Here is a 24,256-nt window from a genome sequence, read left to right on the forward strand (position 1 = left end):
AAGCGAGCTCGCTGGGAAAGACCCTCGACGTCATCTCACTGGTCAGGGTCTCAGCGAGAAGAGTCTCTGTGTGATGAGACAGAGGTGGGTGATCAGGAGTCTAATTCTGACACCGCTCTCAATCTAGATACCCCTGATGGTGACGCTATGGTAAATGACCTTATAGCGGCCATCAATAGACTGTTGGATATTTCTCCCCCAGCCCCTTCAGCAGAGGAGGCAGCTGCACAGCAGGAGAAGTTCCATTTCCGGTATCCCAAGCGTAAATTGAGTACTTTTCTGGACCACTCTGACTTCAGAGAATCAGTCCAGAAACATCATGCTTATCCAGACAAGCGTTTCTCCAAACGTCTTAAGGATACACGTTATCCCTTCCCCCCTGACGTGGTCAAACGCTGGACCCAGTGTCCAAAGGTGGATCCCCCAATATCCAGGCTTGCGGCTAGATCCATAGTTGCAGTGGAGGATGGGGCTTCACTTAAAGATGCCAATGACAGACAGATGGACCTTTGGTTGAAATCTGTCTATGAAGCTATCGGCGCGTCGTTTGCTCCAGCATTCGCGGCCGTGTGGGCACTCCAAGCTATTTCCGCTGGTCTGGCACAGGTGGACTCTATCATACGTCCAGCAGTGCCGCAAGTGGCGTCCTTAACTACGCAAATGTCTGCGTTTGCGACCTACGCTATCAATGCGGTACTGGACTCTACGAGCCGTACCTCAATGGCGTCCGCCAACTCTGTGGTTTTGCGCAGAGCCTTGTGGTTAAAGGAATGGAAAGCAGATTCTGCTTCCAAGAAATGTTTAACCAGCTTGCCACTATCTGGAGACAGACTGTTTGGTGAGCAATTGGCTGAGATCATTAAACAGTCCAAGGGTAAGGACTCCTCCTTACCCCAGCCCAGATCAAGCAAACCTCAACAGAGGAAGTGGCAGTCGAGGTTTCGGTCCTTTCGAGGCTCGGGCAAGCCCCAATTCTCCTCGTCCAAAGGGACTCAGAAAGAGCAAAGGAGCGCTGATTCCTGGCGGGCTCACTCACGCCCCAAGAAAGCAACCGGAGGAACCGCTTCCAAGCCGGCTGCCTCATGACTTTCGGCCTCCTCTCTCCGCATCCTCGGTCGGTGGCAGGCTCTCCCGCTTTTGCGACATTTGGCTGCCACAGGTCAAGGACCGGTGGGTCACAGACATTTTGTCTCACGGGTACAGGATAGAGTTCAGTTCTCGTCCTCCGCCTCGGTTCTTCAGAACCTCCCCACATCCCGACCGAGCAGATGCCCTTCTGCAGGCGGTGGGCTCCCTAAGAGCAGAAGGAGTGGTGATCCCTGTTCCTCTTCAGGAACAAGGGCAAGGTTTTTACTCCAATCTCTTTGTGGTGCCAAAAAAGGACGGCTCATTCCGTCCTGTTCTGGACCTAAAACTGCTCAACAAGCATGTGAACGCCAGGCGGTTCCGGATGGAATCCCTCCGCTCAGTCATTGCCTCAATGTCTCAAGGAGATTTCCTAGCATCAATAGACATCAAAGATGCTTATCTCCACGTGCCGATTGCTACAGAGCACCAACGCTTTCTACGCTTCGTGATAGGAGACGACCATCTTCAGTTCGTAGCTCTGCCATTCGGTCTGGCGACAGCCCCACGGGTTTTCACCAAGGTCATGGCGGCAGTGGTAGCAGTCTTGCACTCTCAGGGACACTCGGTGATCCCTTACTTGGACGATCTGCTTGTCAAAGCACCCTCTCAAGAGGCATGCCAACGATAGTGAAGCTTCCGCTGGACAAGCAGCGGTCACTACAGACAGGGGTGCAGTCTCTCCTTCAGGGTCAGTCGCACCCCTTAAGGCGCCTCATGCACTTCCTAGGGAAGATGGTGGCGGCAATGGAGGCAGTCCCGTTTGCGCAGTTTCATCTGCGCCCACTTCAATGGGACATTCTCCGCCAATGGGACGGGAAGTCAACTTCCCTGGACAGGAAAGTCTCCCTTTCCCAGACGGCCAAGGACTCTCTGCAATGGTGGCTTCTTCCCAACTCATTATCACAAGGAAGATCCTTCCTACCCCCATCCTGGGCAGTGGTCACGACAGACGCGAGTCTGTCAGGGTGGGGAGCGGTTTTTCTCCACCACAGGGCTCAGGGTACGTGGACTCAGCAGGAGTCCACCCTTCAGATCAATGTCCTGGAAATCAGAGCAGTGTATCTTGCCCTACTAGCCTTCCAGCAGTGGCTGGAAGGAAAGCAGATCCGAATTCAGTCGGACAACTCCACAGCCCGGGCGTAGAAAACTGGGAAGCAGACTTCCTCAGTCGCCAGGGTATGGACGCAGGGGAATGGTCCCTTCACCCGGACGTGTTTCAGGAAATATGTCGCCGCTGGGGGGTGCCGGATGTCGACCTAATGGCGTCCCGGCACAACAACAAGGTCCCGGCCTTCATGGCGCGGTCTCGCGATCAAAGAGCTCTGGCGGCAGACGCCTTAGTGCAAGATTGGTCGCAGTTCCGGCTCCCTTATGTGTTTCCACCTCTGGCACTCTTGCCCAGAGTGCTACGCAAGATCAGATCCGAGTGCAGCCGCGTCATACTCGTCGCCCCAGACTGGCCAAGGAGGTCGTGGTACCCGGATCTGTGGCATCTCACGGTCGTCCAACCGTGGACACTTCCAGACCGACCAGACTTACTGTCCCAAGGGCCGTTTTTCCATCGGAATTCTGCGGCCCTGAACCTGACTGTGTGGCCATTGAGTCCTGGATCCTAGCGTCTTCAGGATTATCCCAAGGGGTCGTTGCCACCATGAGACAGGCTAGGAAGTCCACTTCTGCTAAGATCTACCACAGAACGTGGAGGATTTTCTTATCCTGGTGCTCTGCACAAGGAGTATCCCCCTGGCCATTCGCGTTACCTACTTTTCTTTCCTTCCTGCAATCTGGGTTGGAAAAGGGCTTGTCGCTCGGCTCCCTTAAAGGGCAAGTCTCGGCACTATCCGTGTTTTTTCAGAAGCGTCTAGCACGACTTTCTCAGGTGCGCACGTTCCTGCAGGGGGTTTGTCATATCGTCCCCACGTACAGGCGGCCGTTAGATCCATGGGATCTAAACAGGGTACTAGTTGCTCTACAGAAGCCGCCCTTCGAGCCTCTGAAAGATGTTTCACTTTCTCGACTCTCACAGAAAGTAGCTTTTCTGGTAGCGGTCACGTCTCTTCGGAGAGTGTCTGAGCTAGCAGCACTGTCATCCAAGGCTCCCTTCCTGGTGTTTCACCAGGACAAGGTAGTGCTGCGCCCCATTCAGGAGTTTCTCCCTAAGGTTGTATCCTCTTTTCATCTTAATCAGGATATCTCTTTGCCTTCTTTTTGTCCTCATCCAGTTCATCGGTATGAGAAGGATTTACATTTGTTAGATCTGGTGAGAGCACTCAGAATCTACATTTCCCGCACGGCGCCCCTGCGCCGCTCGGATGCACTCTTTGTACTTGTCGCTGGTAAACGCAAAGGGTCGCAGGCTTCCAAAGCCACCCTGGCTCGATGGATCAAAGAACCGATTCTTGAAGCCTACCGTTCTGCTGGGCTTCCGGGTCCATCGGGGCTGAAGGCCCACTCAACCAGAGCCGTGGGTGCGTCCTGGGCATTACGACACCAGGCTACGGCTCAACAGGTGTGCCAGGCAGCTACCTGGTCGAGTCTGCACACTTTCACCAAACATTATCAGGTGCATACCTATGCTTCGGCGGACGCCAGCCTAGGTAGAAGAGTCCTGCAGGCGGCAGTTGCCTCCCCATAGGGGAGGGCTGTTTTGCAGCTCTAACATGAGGTATTAATTTACCCACCCAGGGACTGCTTTTGGACGTCCCAATCGTCTGGGTCTCCCAATGGAGCGCTGAAGAAGAAGGGAATTTTGTTACTTACCGTAAATTCCTTTTCTTCTAGCTCCTATTGGGAGACCCAGCACCCGCCCTGTTGTCCTTCGGGATTTTTGGGGTTTTTTGGATACACATGTTGTTCTTGTTGAACGGTTTTCAGTTCTCCGATGTTACTTCGGAGTGAATTTGTTTAAACCAGTTATTGGCTTTCCTCCTTCTTGCTTTAGCACTAAAACTGAGCATCCCGTGATCCCACGGGGGGTGTATAGCCAGAAGGGGAGGGGCCTTACACTTTTTAGTGTAATGCTTTGTGTGGCCTCCGGAGGCAGTAGCTGTACACCCAATCGGCTGGGTCTCCCAATAGGAGCTAGAAGAAAAGGAATTTACGGTAAGTAACAAAATTCCCTTCTTTATATTAATACAATGAATAATTTAAGAATAATATATTATTTATTATTCATTGTATTATAAAATAGTAAAAAATAATGATGATAAAAAATACATATCTTTAATATAAATAACTTAATTATTTTATTATTTATTTTTATTTAAGATATTATTTTTATATTTTATATATATATTTTTTCTTATTATTATTATTATTATTATTATCAATTATTATTATTATTATTATTATTATTATTATTATTATTATTATTATTATTATTATTATATATTTCTTAATCTGTCATTACTGTACAATTGAGTTAAGGAAATACATTTTTTTTTTATTTTTCTGTGGATGATGAGGGTTGTGGTTTTTTCTCTTCCAGGTGTGTGTATGTGGGAAATCTTAATGTATGGGGTGAAGCCTTTCCAGGGGGTGAAGAATAATGATGTGATTGGTCGGATAGAGAACGGTGAGCGCCTGCCCATGCCGCCCAATTGCCCCCCGACACTGTATAGCCTTATGACAAAGTGCTGGGCGTACGACCCCAGCCGGAGGCCGCGGTTTACAGAGCTGAAAGCACAGCTCAGGTAAGTGCAGACCCCTGGGGTAATGGCGCTGTGTGATTACTGGGGTTTTCTGGCGTCCCCTCTGTTCGGAGGCAAGCGGCGCCGCTGCTATTACAACCACCACATACCAGGCACACAATGGAGGGGTCCTTCCACCAGAACGCACCGGACTGCTCAGCTGTGGGGGGCCGTAACTCCAGCAGCACCACTCACCTCCCATGTAAAGGTGCGCGGCGCCGGCTAACCCCTTTTAATAATAAGTGATTTTTTTTCCTTCTGTTACACTTCGGCACCACTCCGGAGATCTCGGCACCACGCCGGAGATCTCGGCACCACTCCGGAGATCTCGGCACCACTCCGGAGATCTCGGCACCACTCCGGAGATCTCGGCACCACTCCGGAGATCTCGGCACCACTCCGGAGATCTCGGCACCACTCCGGAGATCTCGGCACCACTCCGGAGATCTCGGCACCACTCCGGAGATCTCGGCACCACTCCGGAGATCTCGGCACCACTCCGGAGATCTCGGCACCACTCCGGAGATCTCGGCACCACTCCGGAGATCTCGGCACCACTCCGGAGATCTCGGCACCACTCCGGAGATCTCGGCACCACTCCGGAGATCTCGGCACCACTCCGGAGATCTCGGCACCACTCCGGAGATCTCGGCACCACTCCGGAGATCTCGGCACCACTCCGGAGATCTCGGCACCACTCCGGAGATCTCGGCACCACTCCGGAGATCTCGGCACCACTCCGGAGATCTCGGCACCACTCCGGAGATCTCGGCACCACTCCGGAGATCTCGGCACCACTCCGGAGATCTCGGCACCACTCCGGAGATCTCGGCACCACTCCGGAGATCTCGGCACCACTCCGGAGATCTCGGCACCACTCCGGAGATCTCGGCACCACTCCGGAGATCTCGGCACCACTCCGGAGATCTCGGCACCACTCCGGAGATCTCTGCTCGCAGACAGTGAACATGGACATTATTCTGGGTCCTTAAACCTTTACGAACCTCATTGTTCATCCAATCTACACACTGTAGCAAACCCTCAGCTGTTCCTGTTTACTGACAGCAAAATAATAATGGCAGGTTAAAGCACACGGCGTCTTGTGAGAGTTTGTCGGACTTTTCATTGCACAGAGATAGTTTGTGGTGTTTGGTGTTGCCCGTGCTGCCATATTGATGCCCCCCCCACACTCTCCCGGTACATAGGGGGTCAATAGCCATATATAGATATTGGGATCCCCCTATAGAAGCCCCGTCTATACACGGCGTCCGGACGCTACAACCTGGAGATTTTACACTCACGTTTTCCCTCTATCATCCCCCAATGGCGGAGAATTAAATATTTATAGGACGAGCTGTAAAACTGTATGTCGGTGTGAGTAATGAGCGGAGGGCGGGGGGCGGCGGAGGGGCCAAGACGACATCTCCGCCATTCCTGCCTGCGCTTCATCCAGTCTGATGGATCAAAAACATAATAATTCAGTGTTTACCTGAAGATCACACATTTACTCCGTCCAATTTAAACAAAAACACAGATTCTTTTTTTTTTTTTGGTTATCAGGCTTCTGATTGTTGCAGGTGCCCTCCACCACCTATAAGAGAAAACAGGGAGACACTGCAGGAGACCACCAAGACCCAAAGCGATACCAGGCCCCACATATACAGTGAGCACGTGCTACGTCTGCATCACTCAACAAAAAAATTGTTCGAAATAACATTTTATATATATATATATATATATATATGCACAGTGAGTAATTGACAGTGGCATTTAATTTAAGTGGTTAAACTGCAGCAATCAGTGATAGCTCTGGGTGCTGCTGTGAGAGCCAGGTGCTGGCAGTATAACACAGCAGGCACCTGCCTTGTATAAAGCGGCCATACACCTGCGTCCGCTATGAAAGATCCCATCACGTAACTTATGAGCAGGGGACCCCAAAACACCAAGCACTACTAAACCCCAAGCATACAGCATGTGTCTGGGTGACAGTCTTGGGTTTCTTGGTGGCAGGGTATTGCGGTATTAATCAGTGCAGAATAATCCAAGGACATTTCGTGAGAATCGTTTTTCTTTCTTTAAACCAATTTCGCCCCGACTAATCCGATAGAAGCGTCACCCGTGACTGCGCTGGGATCAATGAGCGTCCTGTGCCCGCGTCCTCCGATGAATGAGGCCTCTAATAGGGCGTCGGGGGGAGACTCCCGCCTGAAGAGCCACTTGTTCTGTTTTCCGCCAATTAGCGCCCTCGGCGGAGGTCACGGGTAAACACTGAGACACGTTCCATCCACCACTCGGATTCCACAGGAGGTGGCCGAGATTGTGTGATGGGGACTCGCGTCACACAGGATGGCTGCGTCTCACACCGCCGCTCTCCAACCATTGACTGGTAAGTGGCGGAGCGGTGGACGGTGGCCTGGAATACATTTTACTTTCATAATTATTGCTGCACTGTTGCAACACACTTTGTCGGTAGTGTTTTGTTGCACCTTGGCATTGTTGCGGTTTCATCACTCTTTGGCTGCACTTTTTTGGTGCACCTCAGTATTGTTGTGGCACTTTTTCAGCACACTTTGGCAGCATTATTTTAGTGCACCTTAACATTGTTGCGGCACTGTTTAAGTACAGTTTGGCTGCACTTTTTTGGTGCAATTTGGTATCATTGCAGTGCTTTTTCAGCACGCTTTGGCAGCACTGTATTGATGTACCTTGGTTTTGTTGCAGCACTGTTTCAGCACGCTTTAGCGGCACGGTTTTGGTGCACCTTCACATTATATCAGAAATGTTTTGGTGCACCTTCACATTGTAGTAGCACTGTTTTGGTGCACCTTGGCAGCGTTGTGGCACAGTTTCAGCATGCTTTGGCGGCAGTTTGGTGCTCTCTGGTAGTGCTGCATTGGTTCATGGTGACGTATTGGGAATATTTTGGCATGACGCAGCGGCACTGATAAGGTTTTAGTTGCACTTTTTGGGGGGTATAACTGCACTATTTGGCGGTATGTATAGGAGCGTGCTCTATGGATGGATGAATGTGTTATCAGTACTCTGCTTGCTGTCAGCCACTTTCTTACTCTCCTTCATATTTTTTTTTTGCCAAGAAACCGTCATGAAACGAGTCTTGTCTGTAGCTAAAAATACGGCGTTTGGGAAAATGTCAGGACGTGACTGCTTGGCCCCGCGTGGTATTATCCTCTGCCGGGGAGAATTATTCAGCAGCTGGAGACGAGAGGCCAGCGCTCTCCCATGGCTCGGGGTCCCCGGCTATTTATACTGTGCGGGGGAGGGGCGGCGAGGCTCGGACATCGCTCATCTGCTCCCTCCACGGTTGATACATTTGAAAAGTTTTCAAAAAGTTCTCTGCCCTTATAAGGAGACGTTCTGCTCCGCTCTGTGCCGCCCCATTGGCCGGAATATCGGATGGTTCAGAAACAGTGATCGAACCGTACCGAGCATTCCTCGCCCTCACCTCCTCTCTGCCGTATAGATCTGCTTTATGTCAGTGAATGGAAACCTCCATACATCCAGAGTCTAAGTGCTGCTCACAGCTGAGGTTTGTTACTACTGTCCCCAATCCAAACAATCTTCTAAGTGGCTCAAATCTGTCCCCTGTGCTGGCAGATTGTTACTGTGTGTCAGTGCAGGAAATCGCTTACACTTCATACAATTGTAACAAATCCTCAGCAGTGAGCAGCATATGGTGAAGAAATATATATATACATTTAAATACATAAGCGTTTGTGTCCCACTCTCCCTGTCTCTTCCCCTGTCTCGACCCCCCTCCCCATCTCTCGCCACCCCCCCCCCATCTCTCGCCACCCCCCCCCATCTCTCGCCACCCCCCCACCTCTCGCCGCCCCCCCCGTCTCTCGCCGCCCCTAGCCCCCCCCGTCTCTCGCCGCCCCTAGCCCCCCCCGTCTCTCGCCGCCCCTAGCCCCCCCCGTCTCTCGCCGCCCCTAGCCCCCCGTCTCTCGCCGCCGCTAGCCCCCCGTCCCTCGCCCCCCCCCCGTCCCTCGCCCCCCCCCCGTCTCTCGCCCTCTCCCCCCGTCTCTTGCCCCCATTCCTCCCCCCCCGTCTCTCGCCCTTTCGGGGTTCATGCAACAGTTAGAGCACTTTTTATTCCATTTTGAGGGACAATTTAGCAGCTAAAGAAACTAGTGCTAGCGATTTATTTTTATTTTTTTTTTGCTTCTTTCATTTTAAAGTAATTTTTCATAGATCGGATTTTTACTAACAAAACAGATCGATATTTTTTTTATTTATTTATTTTTCCTTAATGTGTGTATATATTATTATTATTTTATATATAAATATATATAATTTTATTTTTTTAACACACTATTTTTATGTTTTTTAATGTGTTTTTTTGTTTGCCTTAATTAGGCAGCTGGCTGTGGAGAAGCTGCCATTGCTTTTTAAATGGTCATGTCGCTCAGATGCCGCTGTCCGAGATTGACAACGGCATTTAAGTGGTTAAACAGCAGGGATTGGAGCGCGCTGGAGGCAGGTGCTCTCAGTATAACAGCCCGGTATGCAGCGAGCGCAGCTCCTGAGCACTCAATACACCCACCTATGCCTCAGACCTTTACACAAGAGACTGAATAATTATAGGTTCAACTAGAAAAAAAAAATTCCTTTGTTGATATTTCCCGATCACCTCGGCCCCTCAAAAAGTGGAATAAAAAGTGATGTCAAAGTCGTCGTCCCCCCCCCCCAAAGTATAGAATGAATAAATACCGCAACTCGTCTCGTAATTTACTAGCCTCCAAAAAATGATGGCGCTATGAAAGCTGTAAAATGGAAAAATCGTTGCAGCCCACTGCTCATCTTCCGGCTCCGTAGAAACAAGGGGTTAACGGCTGCTGTAAGAAGGCGGATTGTCAGTCTGTAAGGGGTTAAGTCAGGAGCCCCATTATGGAAAGCTGTGAGGCATCCAGCGTTCTCTCTCCCTGCAGCGCGGTCGCCGCTTCTCCCTGCAGCGCGGTCGCTGCTTCTCCCTGCAGCGCGGTCGCCGCTTCTCCCTGCAGTGCGGTCGCCGCTTCTCCCTGCAGTGCGGTCGCCGCTTCTCCCTGCAGTGCGGTCGCCGCTTCTCCCTGCAGTGCGGTCGCCGCTTCTCCCTGCAGTGCGGTCGCCGCTTCTCCCTGCAGTGCGGTCGCCGCTTCTCCCTGCAGTGCAGTCGCCGCTTCTCCCTGCAGCGCGGTCGCCGCTTCTCCGCGTCTCTCCTCACATGCGAGTGATACCATAGAAGCGTTTCTACAGGGGAAGTAAAAGTGCCGCCATCCCGTCCCCCTCCATGAGTAATATGGGAAAATATGATTCACATGTCGGGGGGGATTAGAGCCGTCCGCAGATAGTGTCATGTAGAGGAGGCTCGGGAGGGCAGGGCGAGGCGGGGACACATCTGGGATTTGGTGGCCCTGACGAGAGCGCGCCCGAGCTTTCAAGTCACCGGAGAGATTCCAGACTTCTAGAGCGCAGGGACTGATGGCCGCCGTCCAACATTAACAAGCCACATAGCAGAGCGGGGAGGCGGCAGCACGGGCCGGAGACGCTCTCTGCACAGCCGGGGTAAGTCATGGATCCAGGGCTGCAGCTCACTGTGCACTGATGTAGCAGAGTGGAATGTGCGCTGTATCTGGGGCGGTATAGAATTGTGCAGTGTAGTTTATGGTGTGTGGCGGTGATGGATAACAGATGTGTGATCTGCAGTGTCGGCCCCTCTGCTCTGCTGGGCCTGAAGCCCCACGTCAGGTGCTCGCGGCTTCTATGGGGGGATATTTGTCCTTCCATTACTTCAAATGACAAGAAAGCTGCTCAATGTCTGACATTTTTTGCTCTGCCCCCCCCAGCACCCTTCTTCTCCTCTGCTGTGACCCCTTGGTGCCCCTTTTCTCCTCTGCTGACCCCTTCGTGCTCTCTCCCCTGCTGCCCCCCGACAACCTTTTCTTCCCTGCTGCCCCCCCCCCGCCCCAGCACCCTTTTTCTCCCCACCTGCACCAGCTGCACCCTTTTTCTCCCCTGCTTTGCCCTGGCACTCTTTTTCTCACTTGCACCCTGTCTCCCCCCTACCCCCGACACCTTTTTTCTCCCCTTCACCCTTTTTCTCCCCCACTGCCCCCCAGCACCCTTTTTTCTCCCCTGTGCCCTATTTCTCCCCTGCGCCCTATTTCTCCCCTGTTGCCCCCCTGCACCCTTTTTCTCCCCTGTTGCCCCCCTGCACCCTTTTTCTCCCTGCTGCCCCCGGCGATTTCTCTCCTTTCTTATAGGATGGTTATCTCTCCGTTGCGGCGGTAATAATAATCTTCTCTCGCGCACACAATCCTGAGAACGCTGCGCTCAGATACCGGAGCATTAATCAGCGGGGGAGGGGGGCTTCCTTTACACTGTGCTAAAACCACTGACAGCTGACATTCCCCATGCCACACGTCCTCTGGAGTCTCTCGCTGCCGCCATCCACCGTCCTCTGTCCTCTTCTTGTTTTTCAGTACGATACTAGAGGAGGAGAAACTGCAGCAAGAGGAGCGGATGAGGATGGAGTCCAGGCGGCAGGTGACCGTGTCGTGGGATTCGGGGGGCTCCGACGAGGCTCCACCAAAGGTCAGTCACTTCTCGGGGCGCACATATAGTCATCTCATGTGGACTTGTCAAGGGTCGTTGTTTCATTTGATACAATTTAACCCTTTATTTGCAACTTTTTATCCTTATTCCTCATTATTTGCAAGATCTCTGCTTGCTGTCGTTGAGCAGGAACCTCCATTGTTTGCTGATCGGATTAACAGACGTGTCAGGGCTCAGGACAGTCCAGATATTGGAGCCATGCACCTGCGTGACCATCACATGATGGGTCCTTGTCAATGACAGCAAGCAGAGCTCTTGAAAAATGTATTTAATTTATATATAGATAATACAATGGAAAATCCTTTTAATGCCCAACGTCTCTGCTTGCTGTCAGTGAATGGAAACTAGAAAAAAAGAATTGCAAAGCGAACAGTTGTAATATTTTCGGAAACCTGAGCCCCTTCTTCTTTCTCATGGCTCCTCTGACGGGTCCGTGTCTTTTTATGACTTGGCGGACGGCGTTTTATATTTTCGCGCAGTTTATTCATAGTTTTTCTATCGGCTGCAGAGTTTCCTCTCAGGAAGCCGCCGCCGTCATGTCAGGAGCGGTGACAGCTCTGTGGGCGCAGGAGAAATAGTGAGGGCGTTAACACTTTAATTAGGCGACCGAAAAACTAACGGACCCCCCTCCACGATCAATTATCACCTGACAACCCCTTCATAAATAACCGGACCCCCAAGTAATGGACAGCCCCTGTGAGCATTGCAGATAGTCTTATGAGTGAAATAGGATGGGGGCAGCCATAATAATGTCATCGTCATTGCAGAGGGTCAGCTAGCCGCTCAGCTCTCTACTGGAGCAGCTTTATGGGGGTCTCGGTCAGGAAGGGGCTGAAAGCTTTATTGACAAGACACGAGGAGAGGTTATAGGGGTCATCACCGTGCCTGCCGCCCTGTGCACCTGTCCCTGCACCATCACAATGGGCGACAGCTGCCGATCTGACGTCCACCCCCCACCACACGGGTCAGGTTGCAGCCTGAACTCTGCTATATCATTGTCTGTTGTTGCGTTGCAGCCCAGCAGACCCGGATACCCGAGCCCGAGGTCCAGCGACGGTTTCTTCCCCAGCCCTCAGCACATGGTGCAGCCAAACCACTACCAGGTAAGGTGTAATATATGTCCTCTTCCCTTATCTTAAGTCATGGGAAATTGCTAGGATATTACTTACTGATTGCTGGGGTCTGACCAGTCCTGAGAACGGGAACTGGACATCCAGAATCGATCCAAGATGCAAAGGCTTGGACCTCCTCTCGATTCATTATCTATGTGACTGATTAAATGAGCGTTGTGCTCGTCAATCCCATAGACAGTGAGCATGTGCACCTCCTCTCCATTCATTGCCTATGGGACTGATAAATAAGCGCTGTGCTCCTCAGTCCCATAGGCAATGAAGGGACCTCTAGGGAGGGGTTTAGCATGGGCACCTCCTCTCCATTCATTGTCTATGGGACTGATTAAATAAGCACTGTGCTCATCAATCCCATAGAGAATGAGCATGTGCACCTCCTCTCCATTCATTGCCTGTTGGACTGATAAATAAGCCCTGTGCTCCTCAGTCCCATAGACAATGAAGGGAGCTCTATTGAGGGGTTAAGCATGTGCACCTCCTCTCCATTCATTGCCTATGGGACTGATAAATAAGCGCTGTGTTCCTCAGTCGCATAGACAATGAAGGGAGCTCTAGGGAGGGGTTTAGCATGGGCACCTCCTCTCCATTCATTGTCTATGGGACTGATTAAATGAGCACTGTGCTTATCAATCCTATAGAGAATGAGGATGTGGACCTCCTGTCCATTTATTGTCTATGGGACTGATCAATGAGGACTATGCCCATCAGTCTCGTAGACGATGAAGGGAGCTTTAGGGGGGTTGAGCATGTGCATGTCTGCTCCATTCATTGTCTATGGGACTGATAAATTAGCGCTGTGCTCCTCAGTCCCATAGACAACAAAGAGAGCTCTAGGGAGGGGTTGAGCATTTGCACCTCCTCTCCATTCATTGTCTATGCAACTGATTAAATGAGCGCTGTGCTCGTCAATCTAATAGACAATGAGCATGTGCACCTCCTCTCCATTCATTGACTATGGGTCTGATAAGCGCTATGCTCTTCAGTCCTATAGACAATGAAGGGAGCTCTTGGGAGGGGTTTAGCATGGGCACCTCCTCTCCATTCATTGTCTATGGGACTGATTAAATGAGCACTGTGCTAGTCAGTCCTGTAGACAATGAAGGGAGCTTTAGGGAAGGGGTTGAGCATATGCATGTCTGCTCCATTCATTGTCTATGGGACTGATTTGAATGAGTGCTGTGCTCATCAATCTCAAAGACAATGAGCATGTGGACCTCCTCTCTATTCATTGTCTATGGGACTGATTAAATGAGCCCTGTGCTAGTCAGTCCCGTAGACAATGAAGGGAGCTCTAGGGAGCGGTTTAGCATGTGCACGTCTGCTCCATTCATTGTCTATGGAACTAATTTAAATGAGCTGTGCTTTTTAGTCCCATAGACAATGAGTATGTGCACCACCAGGATAGGAGTTTCCGGTTCCAGTTCCTCATTTTCAGGGTCCTGACTTCATATTTTGGGGAATAACACTTTAGTGATGTCAATCTCGAAAAATCAAGAGGCCGAGTCCCGCTAACAGCTTTTTCACTTGGCCAAGAGAGATCTTGCCCAGAGAGAAAACTTCATCTTCATAATTGGCAGCGGGTCCCTGTGATCAATAAGTGTTTCATTACTAAATTCTGTAAACCTTGGATAACATAATGTGATACTGAGCTGCAGTACCAGGTCTGGCCTGTGGCCCAGAGTGGCGCTGTTTTCAGGATTGTTAGATATTTTTCACGCCACCTCCAGATTATTGGACACGGAGGCCATCCATGCGCAGATATCGCACACACCTCTTCTTGCTTTCCTCGGGAGCCCACCTCCCCCAGGAGAGCTCCTTCCATCGGTCCCGGCTTCAGATCTGGTGCGACATCGAGGTGCGATCTCCTCCGAGCTGAGGGTCGTCATAATATATTGTACATATAGACGTCGGTGGTCTCCCCGCTGCTTCTCGCCCCCATGTGTCCTAATCCATCCCACCCATATAGGCAGCATTTTAGTAATGGAGCGCAACTACAACTCCCAGCATGCATTTACAGCCTCATTGTCCCCCGATAACGCGCACATTCCTGCTCCATGCGTGTTCCGGGTGCGTCATTGTACGTCACCGTCTGGAGCTAGGATTGCAGCGTACATGGAGGTATGCGGGGTGGACTCGATCGGCAGCACGGGCGAGCCGAAACACGCGTGTAACACGAGAGGATCCTCTGCAGAGGGAGGGGTACTGCTCAATTACGTAATGGGGGCACAAAGTGCAGGTAACATTCAGCCACGTCATGATGGACACATGGGAAATAGAGAGTTTTGTGTTACATCATGTCTTATGCTCCAGTCACAGCCAAAGCTGCAGACGTTCCTTGCCCTCGAGTGATATAAGACACTGTCGCAAAATCCGACTGTCCTCTCTCCATAGGTGTCTGGATATCCCGTCACTCACAGAATCCCCTCTATGGCTGGAAACATTTACCCCGGCCAGGCCGCAGTCTTAGACCACCACGATTCCTGGAACCATCGGACGCAAGATATTAACATGTGGCAGGCCAATATGGAGGTGAGCGGCAGCGTGTGGAGACAAAAAGGCCTGTGCTCCGAATAGTCGCCTGGCCGAGGGGTTATCTGCTATTTAGTATATTGTAATCGCCTGTCCTGCACACAGGATTCAGGACCCTTGGACATGAGATGTTTGGGGCAGGTCCTACCCACACATTTAATGGAGGAACATCTAATAAGACAACAGCAGGAGATGGAAGAAGACCAACGCTGGCTGGAGAAGGAAGAGCGATTCCTGGTAATTAGAATAGAACTACTATAATACTGCCACCTATGTACAAGAAAATAACCACTATAATACTGCCCCTATGTACAAGAATATAACTACTATAATACTGCCACCTATGTACAAGAAAATAACCACTATAATACTGCCCCTATGTACAAGAATATAACTACTATAATACTGCCCCCTATGTACAAGAATATACCTACTATAATACTGCCCCTATGTACAAGAATATAACTACTATAATACTGCCCCTATATACAAGAATATAACTACTATAATACTGCCCCTATATACAAGAATATAACTGCTATAATACTGCCCTCTATGTACAAGAATATAACTGCTATAATACTGCCCTCTATGTACAAGAATATAACTGCTATAATACTGCCCTCTATGTACAAGAATATAACTGCTATAATACTGCCCTCTATGTACAAGAATATAACTGCTATAATACTGCCCTCTATGTACAAGAATATAACTGCTATAATACTGCCCTCTATGTAGAAGAATATAACTGCTATAATACTGCCCCTGTGTACATGTGGAATAATTTGGTTCCGGTTTGCTCCTCTGGGGTTGATCTGCACTTGTTCGTTTTCTCCCTTCTTCTCGCCCTTCCCGTATAATTCTTCTTTATAGTGTGAGGTGCACGGTATTTTCTTAGAGGATATTGTGACATCTGCGGGTTTAGTATTTGCTCAATCTCCTGAGAACGCTTTTTGAAGCCACACGTGAGCTGTTGTTTGCAGCCGTCGTCTCCTCGGATGATTCCTGTCGGGGTGTAGGGGGGGGGCGTCCGTATCCTGCAGCTCCCTCCCCCCAGCCCTGCTCCCTGACAAGTTACTGTCTCTTTAAATGACACCTACTCCTGGGCAGCCGAACAGAAGCTGCAGCGCCTCTTGTATGGAAGGACACCCATTAGGGCGGGTGGTGGTGGCACAGATCTCCTTCCTGGCAGCACATGGTGCTTGTGAATCAGGTCTGTGGCAGCGTGCATCACCCCGATGTGCGGCAGCGGTGCAGGGCGCTGGCGATTATTTATGATCTGTGCCGCCGCTTCTCTCCGCGCTCTTCCTGTATCACATCCTCCCTCCTCAGCTTGTGCAATGCTAAAACCATCCAGTAATTGGCTTCACTTCCAGTCCCGCGGCTGCAGCCAAGAGGAGCGCACCGCAGCCGTCCTCCGCAGGAAACTGGAGTTCATGCTGCCGCTCGCGGCTGCTGTTTGTTTTCGAGAAGCGGCCCGGGGAAGTGAGCAGCGCGCCTCCGCTCACCATGCAGGTCTTCACGTGTTGCGTGGCCAGAACGGTAGGGGTTAAAGCCATGCCCTTTTTTTTTTTTTTTTTTTTCTTGTTTGCATCGCGTTCCAAAGCGACGGAATACTTCCCCCCCCCCCTCCTCTTTTCTTGTGGAACTTTTGAATTTGCATTTTTTTTTTTTCTTTTTTAAACTTTGTTTCCATCTTTCTTGTTTGTAGAAGCCTGACGTCCGGCTCTCCCGCGGCAGCATAGACCATGTGGACGGCGGCATACAGTGTCCGGTAAGTGGCCGTGCTCACATTCGCATTGTTGCGGCTGTTATTTGCACAGGAAGGGGTTAACCGACAGCTCTGCTGCAGGTTGTGACTTGAAGCGGTCGTCCATTCTTGCGTAATTAAAGGGTTAATTATGGCATAACTTTCCCACCGGTCTTGCAAAAGGGGTAATGATTGCGCAGGAAAAACTTCTGTAACTTTTTGAATATCGCTTTCAAGATCCTTGCTGCCCGTCAGTGAGTGCATATATTCTTGTTTACACCCCTGGACTGTAAAAAATGAACCCACACTTGCACCGGTGACCTGTTTTGTTATATTAGGGTTTTGCCAGGTTTTAGCCTTTTACACGGATACAAGTGTTTCCGTTCACTGACTGCAAGCAGAATGCAGGGATAGGGAAAAATGAAAACACAAAGTGTATCCACAGTCGCAGAACATTCGCTCGTGGATTTAACTCCTTAGACAACAGCTTCAGCTCTGCTACATCTGTGTCCGTTTTGCACTTCTGGGTGCACAGTGTTAGGTGGGGCTTCCATGGGTCGCGGTGCGGTTTTTCGGGTGGTGGCTGCACGTTTCCTTTTTGCAGGAGGTGTGAGGTTTTGGTCTCTGATTATATGACCTCGCACTTGTGGTGATCAGAGGGGGAGTGATGCTCTGCGGATAATGCTCTGCGGATAATGCTCTGCGGATAATGCTCTGCGGATAATGCTCTGCGGATAATGCTCTGCGGATAATGCTCTGCGGATAATGCTCTGCGGATAATGCGCTCTGCGGATAATGCGCTCTGCGGATAATGCGCTCTGCGGATAATGCGCTCTGCGGATAATGCGCTCTGCGGATAATGCGCTCTGCGGATAATGCGCTCTGCGGATAATGCGCTCTGCGGATAATGCGCTCTGCGGATAATGCGCTCTGCGGATAATGCGCTCTGCGGATAATGCGCTCTGCGGATAATGCGCTCTGCGGATAATGCGCTCTGCGGATAATGCGCTCTGCGGATAATGCGCTCTGCGGATAATGCGCTCTGCGGATAATGCGCTCTGCGGATAATGCGCTCTGCGGATAATGCGCTCTGCGGATAATGCGCTCTGCGGATAATGCGCTCTGCGGATAATGCGCTCTGCGGATAATGCGCCCTGCGGATAATGCGCCCTGCGGATAATACTCTGCAGATAATGCGCCCTGCGGATAATACTCTGCAGATAATGCGCCCTGCGGATAATACTCTGCAGATAATGCGCCCTGCGGATAATGCGCCCTGCGGATAATACTCTGCAGATAATGCGCCCTGCGGATAATACTCTGCAGATAATGCGCCCTGCGGATAATGCGCCCTGCGGATAATGCGCTCTGCAGATGACGCTCCGCTCTGTCCTCCCGGTTCTCTGGCATCTTATTTGCGCGGGTACCAACGTAATTTACAGTCATCACCGCCATCACGTGCACGAACAGTGCCGTCCCCGCGCGTCTGTGCTCCGCGCTCTGTCACTTCATATCTTTATTTCGGGGATTTTCCCCTTTAAATTCTGATCTGACCGCCATTGGGATGAGACCTGGCGGTGCTGCCAACGTACGTGGGGCCAACGGCTGCACCTTTTGGCCAGTGAATTGTGCATGCAGTAGCGGTGACGTGTGCACGATGCAGCAGTATGGACATCTGAGTGATTCAGTGCCGTTCTGGAGTCTGGGAAAGATGGGTGATCGGACCTGTGTGGGGGCTGTAATGAAAGCCCAGCTCGTCCCATACCTGAAGAGGTAGAGGTAGATGGTTGAGTGAATAAAGAAGCAGCATTGCCGTTCTGGGTTGTGAGAAAGGTGGGTGACTGTTAATGTGTAAAACTCTTAGGGAACACCCAGCTTTTCCTAAAGTCTTAACAAATTTGCAGAAGCAATGTGAGGGCTGGGTGCTGTCCTCTGATTACAGGGAGCTTTGCCGTTCTGGAGTCCAGGAGAGATGGGTGACTGGCAGTGTTGTCAGCGGGTAATGTAAACCTTCCCAGCTTTTCTGTATTCCTGAGCAGCAAATCTGCAGATGTCTAAGACGGCAGCATTAATAGTCAACAGATGGGGAATTTTCTGCGGAGCTGTAATGCAAAGACAACCTGCCACCCAGCTTTCCTGGAGTCCGGGTTTGCAAGTCTAGGAGTTAAATGTGACTAGATACATCAGTAGCACCGCTCTGGGGTCTGGAGGAGGGCACTGCTTGGCACCCAGCTTTCCTGCAGATCCGAACAGCATACGTGCAGCAGTATGAGAATCGGGGGGGGGGGGGGGGGTTGATGCAGACGTAGCCCACATTGCCGTTCAGAAGTGTGGGAAAGATGGCTGACTGCTCCTATAGCTACAACAGCCACTCGTCTGCTCACCCAGCTTTCCCATTCAGGACCCTTTTTGTCCTGTTCTAATCTCTGCAGTTAATGGTAGTAATCTCCATCTGGCGGGTGCAGAGAGGGTCTCTCCCTGTCTGGCGGGTGCAGAGAGGGTCTCTCCCTGTCTGGCGGGTGCAGAGAGGGTCTCTCCCTGTCTGGCGGGTGCAGAGGGGTCTCTCCCTGTCTGGCGGGTGCAGAGGGGTCTCTCCCTGTCTGGCGGGTGCAGAGGGGTCTCTCCCTGTCTGGCGGGTGCAGAGGGGTCTCTCCCTGTCTGGCGGGTGCAGAGGGGTCTCTCCCTGTCTGGCGGGTGCAGAGGGGTCTCTCCCTGTCTGGCGGGTGCAGAGGGGTCTCTCCCTGTCTGGCGGGTGCAGAGGGGTCTCTCCCTGTCTGGCGGGTGCAGAGGGGTCTCTCCCTGTCTGGCGGGTGCAGAGGGGTCTCTCCCTGTCTGGCGGGTGCAGAGGGGTCTCTCCCTGTCTGGCGGGTGCAGAGGGGTCTCTCCCTGTCTGGCGGGTGCAGAGGGGTCTCTCCCTGTCTGGCGGGTGCAGAGGGGTCTCTCCCTGTCTGGCGGGTGCAGAGGGGTCTCTCCCTGTCTGGCGGGTGCAGAGGGGTCTCTCCCTGTCTGGCGGGTGCAGAGGGGTCTCTCCCTGTCTGGCGGGTGCAGAGGGGTCTCTCCCTGTCTGGCGGGTGCAGAGGGGTCTCTCCCTGTCTGGCGGGTGCAGAGGGGTCTCTCCCTGTCTGGCGGGTGCAGAGGGGTCTCTCCCTGTCTGGCGGGTGCAGAGGGGTCTCTCCCTGTCTGGCGGGTGCAGAGGGGTCTCTCCCTGTCTGGCGGGTGCAGAGGGGTCTCTCCCTGTCTGGCGGGTGCAGAGGGGTCTCTCCCTGTCTGGCGGGTGCAGAGGGGTCTCTCCCTGTCTGGCGGGTGCAGAGGGGTCTCTCCCTGTCTGGCGGGTGCAGAGGGGTCTCTCCCTGTCTGGCGGGTGCAGAGGGGTCTCTCCCTGTCTGGCGGGTGCAGAGGGGTCTCTCCCTGTCTGGCGGGTGCAGAGGGGTCTCTCCCTGTCTGGCGGGTGCAGAGGGGTCTCTCCCTGTCTGGCGGGTGCAGAGGGGTCTCTCCCTGTCTGGCGGGTGCAGAGGGGTCTCTCCCTGTCTGGCGGGTGCACAGGGGTCTCTCCCTGTCTGGCGGGTGCACAGGGGTCTCTCCCTGTCTGGCGGGTGCACAGGGGTCTCTCCCTGTCTGGCGGGTGCACAGGGGTCTCTCCCTGTCTGGCGGGTGCACAGGGGTCTCTCCCTGTCTGGCGGGTGCACAGGGGTCTCTCCCTGTCTGGCGGGTGCACAGGGGTCTCTCCCTGTCTGGCGGGTGCACAGGGGTCTCTCCCTGTCTGGCGGGTGCACAGGGGTCTCTCCCTGTCTGGCGGGTGCACAGGGGTCTCTCCCTGTCTGGCGGGTGCACAGGGGTCTCTCCCTGTCTGGCGGGTGCACAGGGGTCTCTCCCTGTCTGGCGGGTGCACAGGGGTCTCTCCCTGTCTGGCGGGTGCACAGGGGTCTCTCCCTGTCTGGCGGGTGCACAGGGGTCTCTCCCTGTCTGGCGGGTGCACAGGGGTCTCTCCCTGTCTGGCGGGTGCACAGGGGTCTCTCCCTGTCTGGCGGGTGCACAGGGGTCTCTCCCTGTCTGGCGGGTGCACAGGGGTCTCTCCCTGTCTGGCGGGTGCACAGGGGTCTCTCCCTGTCTGGCGGGTGCACAGGGGTCTCTCCCTGTCTGGCGGGTGCACAGGGGTCTCTCCCTGTCTGGCGGGTGCACAGGGGTCTCTCCCTGTCTGGCGGGTGCACAGGGGTCTCTCTTGTCTGGCGGGTGCACAGGGGTCTCTCTTGTCTGGCGGGTGCACAGGGGTCTCTCCCTGTCCGGCGGGCGCACAGGGGTCTCCACATGGGGGCAGATAAATATTTCGCTGTGCTCTGGATTCCTGCCTCGTCCCATGGTCGCTCTCCCAGTCCCCGGGGTGAGGAGCTTTGCGCAGAATTCCTGTGGTTGGAAGCCCATGAAAGGATCGCTGGAATAATCCAAGGTTTAGATAAGACGACGGCAGCAGAATTCCTCCCCCCCCCGTCCCCCTCCTCGTCTTCTTCCCAGAGCCTCAGAGCTGCGCTCCCGTCACTGCCAGCACATTGCTCCCGGATCGCACTTCATACTTCACAGGGTGAAAAATGGGCCCAAAAGGGGAAATCAGACAAAAAGTGAAGAGGGACGGACAGCGGGGGCCGCACCACGTCCAGAGGTCTCACCGCTTCACAAATAAAGGAACGTTACATTTTGGGAATTTTAAAAAAAAAAAAAAAATTCCCCCAAAAATGATTTGGAAAAATCGCTTATGACCAAAACACCCTGCTCATTACAGCACGGGGCCGCTGATGACCCTTCAGTGACATACATCAATATGAGGCCAATGTGGTCAATTCTCCAATAGAGGCTACAAATCATCTGCGGAAAACACAAAAAACTGTAAACGTCATAAAGTCTTGTGACGGGAGATGAGGAAGGTTCATGGGAACCTGGAATTTTGTTTTTTTTACTATTTATTTTGTCATCTGTTTTGATTTATATGTAATTTTCATGCATTTTTTGGATGTTTTTCTCACAATCTCATGGTCACATCGCCAGTTATCACAAGCTGTGTACTCAGAGGTACTGATAAGGTACGGTGACGGTGCAGTAACTTTTGCAAAGGCCCACTCCTGTAGCCCCGGTGGGCAGAGGCATGCTTCATGCATCACTGTGGGCTGGGGGGGTCTGAGGCCTGCCTCCCTGGGGGGCTGGGGAGGTCTGAGGCCTGCCTCCCTGGGGGGCTGGGGAGGTTTGAGGCCTGCCTCCCTGGGGGGCTGGGGAGGTCTGAGGCCTGCCTCCCTGGGGGGCTGGGGAGGTCTGAGGCCTGCCTCCCTGGGGGGCTGGGGAGGTCTGAGGCCTGCCTCCCTGGGGGGCTGGGGAGGTCTGAGGCCTGCCTCCCTGGGGGGCTGGGGGGGTCTGAGGCCTGCCTCCCTGGGGGGCTGGGGAGGTCTGAGGCCTGCCTCCCTGGGGGGCTGGGGGGGTCTGAGGCCTGCCTCCCTGGGGGGCTGGGGAGGTCTGAGGCCTGCCTCCCTGGGGGGCTGGGGAGGTCTGAGGCCTGCCTCCCTGGGGGGCTGGGGAGGTCTGAGACCTGCCTTCCTGGGGGGCTGGGGAGGTCTGAGACCTGCCTTCCTGGGGGGCTGGGGAGGTCTGAGACCTGCCTTCCTGGGGGGCTGGGGAGGTCTGAGGCCTGCCTCCCGGGGCTGGGTGGGGAGTGCAGAGGCTCTCTCCCTGGGGGCTGGGGAGGGTGGGTGCCCTCTCTGCAGGAGGAAGAAGAGTGAAGTGGCTTGGAGAGTGACCGGGGTTGCTTGGGGCCCTCTCTTCCCTGGGGGTCGTCGGGTCACCCAAGGGCCCTATCTCCCCTGGGGGTCGTCGAGTTGCCCTGGGGCCATCTCTTACCCGAGGGGCACTGGGTCTCCCTGGGGCCCTCTCTCTTCCCCGGGGGTCGTCGGGTCGCCCTGGGGCCCTCTCTCTTCCCCGGGGGTCGTCGGGTCGCCCTGGGGCCCTCTCTCTTCCCCGGGGGTCGTCAGGTCGCCCTGGGGCCATCTCTTCCCCGGGGGGCACTGGGTCACCCTGGGGCCCTCTCTTCCCTGGGGGTCGTCGAGTTGCCCTGGGGCCCTCTCTTCCCCATTTGTCGTCGGGTCGCCCTGGGGACCTCTCTTCCCCGGGGGTCGCCCTGGGGCTCTCTCTCTTCCCCGGGGGTCGTCAGGTCGCCCTAGGGCCCTCTCTCCCCCGGGGGGCACTGGGTCGCCCTGGGGCCCTCTCTTCCCCGGGTCGCCCTGGGGCCCTCTCTTCCCCGGGGGTCGCCTTGGGGCCCTCTCTTCTCCGAGGGTCGTTGGGTCGCCTTGGGGCCCTCTCTTCCCCGGGGGGCACTGGGTCGCCCTGGGGCCCTCTCTCTTCCCTGGGGGTCGTCGGGTCGCCCTGGGGCAATCTCTTCCCCGGGGGGCACTGGGTCACCCTGGGGCCCTCTCTCTTCCCTGGGGGTCGTCGGGTCACCCTAGGGCCCTAGTTTCCCTGGGGGTCGCCCTGGGGCCCTCTCTCTTCCCCGGGGGTTGTCGGGTCGCCCTGGGGGAATCTTTTCCCCGGGGGGGCACTGGGTCGGCCTGGGGCCCTCTCTCGCCCGGGTCGCCCTGGGGCCCTCTCTCCCAGAGAGGTAAGAAGCCTATTCCCGAGGGTGTTGGCTAGGGCAGAGGCCCACTCTGTGTAGCAGGATCTGGTGTCTGCGCTGTATATTTACTCCGTTAGCGGCTCGTGACCTGCTGGCGGTATTCAGTCCTGGCGTCTATATTAATGATTGCGACATTCACCATTAATCTTTCTATGTTGTTTCTTTGCTTCTTTTCCCGCTTTGTCTCTGACCAGTTATTAATGGTTTTCTTCTCTTTTGCAGGCTGGCAACCAGCACATCTATCAGCCCGTTGGAAAGCCAGGTAAGCACACGAGATGTGGGTCACTCGGCCACCCGGGCCGTCACGTCTGGTACCTGGAACTCCCTTGGCATCTACGTCTGTGGGCTTCCATGCTTGGCTTTTGGTTAATAAGAGGACATGTCGCCCCTAAACAATGGGGCTGAGGTGTACCCTCCGGATAGGTCTTCCTCCAAAATGGTACCAGGAAGTGCCTGGATGTAGCACCTCTTCACCATGGGCCCTCCCATTTCTTAAAGGGATATTATGGTCCCTTTTTTTTTGGCTGAATTCTGTGCGTTTCCTCTGATCCATATTCTTCTTGGATGTGACCTTTTTGTTTCATCTGTTTATAGATCATTCGGCTCCACCAAAGAAGCCCCCTCGCCCAGGAGCGCCCAGTCACCTCAGTAACCTGGCCGGGCTGAACAGCGCAGGGGACAACTACAACGAGGGCGTAAAGGTAAGAAGGCGAGCTTTACATCTCTATGGGATGGCCACGTGCTGGTGGGCTGCGTCTGCTGTGGCCCC

General features: G+C 53.4%; 1 protein-coding gene across 11 annotated transcripts in view; it reads left to right on the forward strand.

Moving 5' to 3' along the window:
- Positions 1 to 24,256, forward strand: part of PTK2 (protein tyrosine kinase 2) — a 184,458-nt gene that overhangs the window by 152,074 nt on the left and 8,128 nt on the right. For all 11 annotated transcript variants that reach the window (XM_075352830.1, XM_075352832.1, XM_075352825.1 and 8 more), the window contains 8 exons: positions 4,616 to 4,820; positions 11,297 to 11,408; positions 12,446 to 12,532; positions 14,951 to 15,088; positions 15,194 to 15,325; positions 16,803 to 16,865; positions 23,710 to 23,749; positions 24,082 to 24,188. In XM_075352830.1, coding sequence (XP_075208945.1) covers positions 4,616 to 4,820; positions 11,297 to 11,408; positions 12,446 to 12,532; positions 14,951 to 15,088; positions 15,194 to 15,325; positions 16,803 to 16,865; positions 23,710 to 23,749; positions 24,082 to 24,188 — 884 coding nt within the window. The remainder of the gene's footprint in view (positions 1 to 4,615; positions 4,821 to 11,296; positions 11,409 to 12,445; positions 12,533 to 14,950; positions 15,089 to 15,193; positions 15,326 to 16,802; positions 16,866 to 23,709; positions 23,750 to 24,081; positions 24,189 to 24,256) is intronic.

The sequence above is a fragment of the Anomaloglossus baeobatrachus genome, chromosome 6, assembly GCF_048569485.1.
Source record: "Anomaloglossus baeobatrachus isolate aAnoBae1 chromosome 6, aAnoBae1.hap1, whole genome shotgun sequence".
Taxonomy (NCBI): domain Eukaryota; kingdom Metazoa; phylum Chordata; class Amphibia; order Anura; family Aromobatidae; genus Anomaloglossus; species Anomaloglossus baeobatrachus.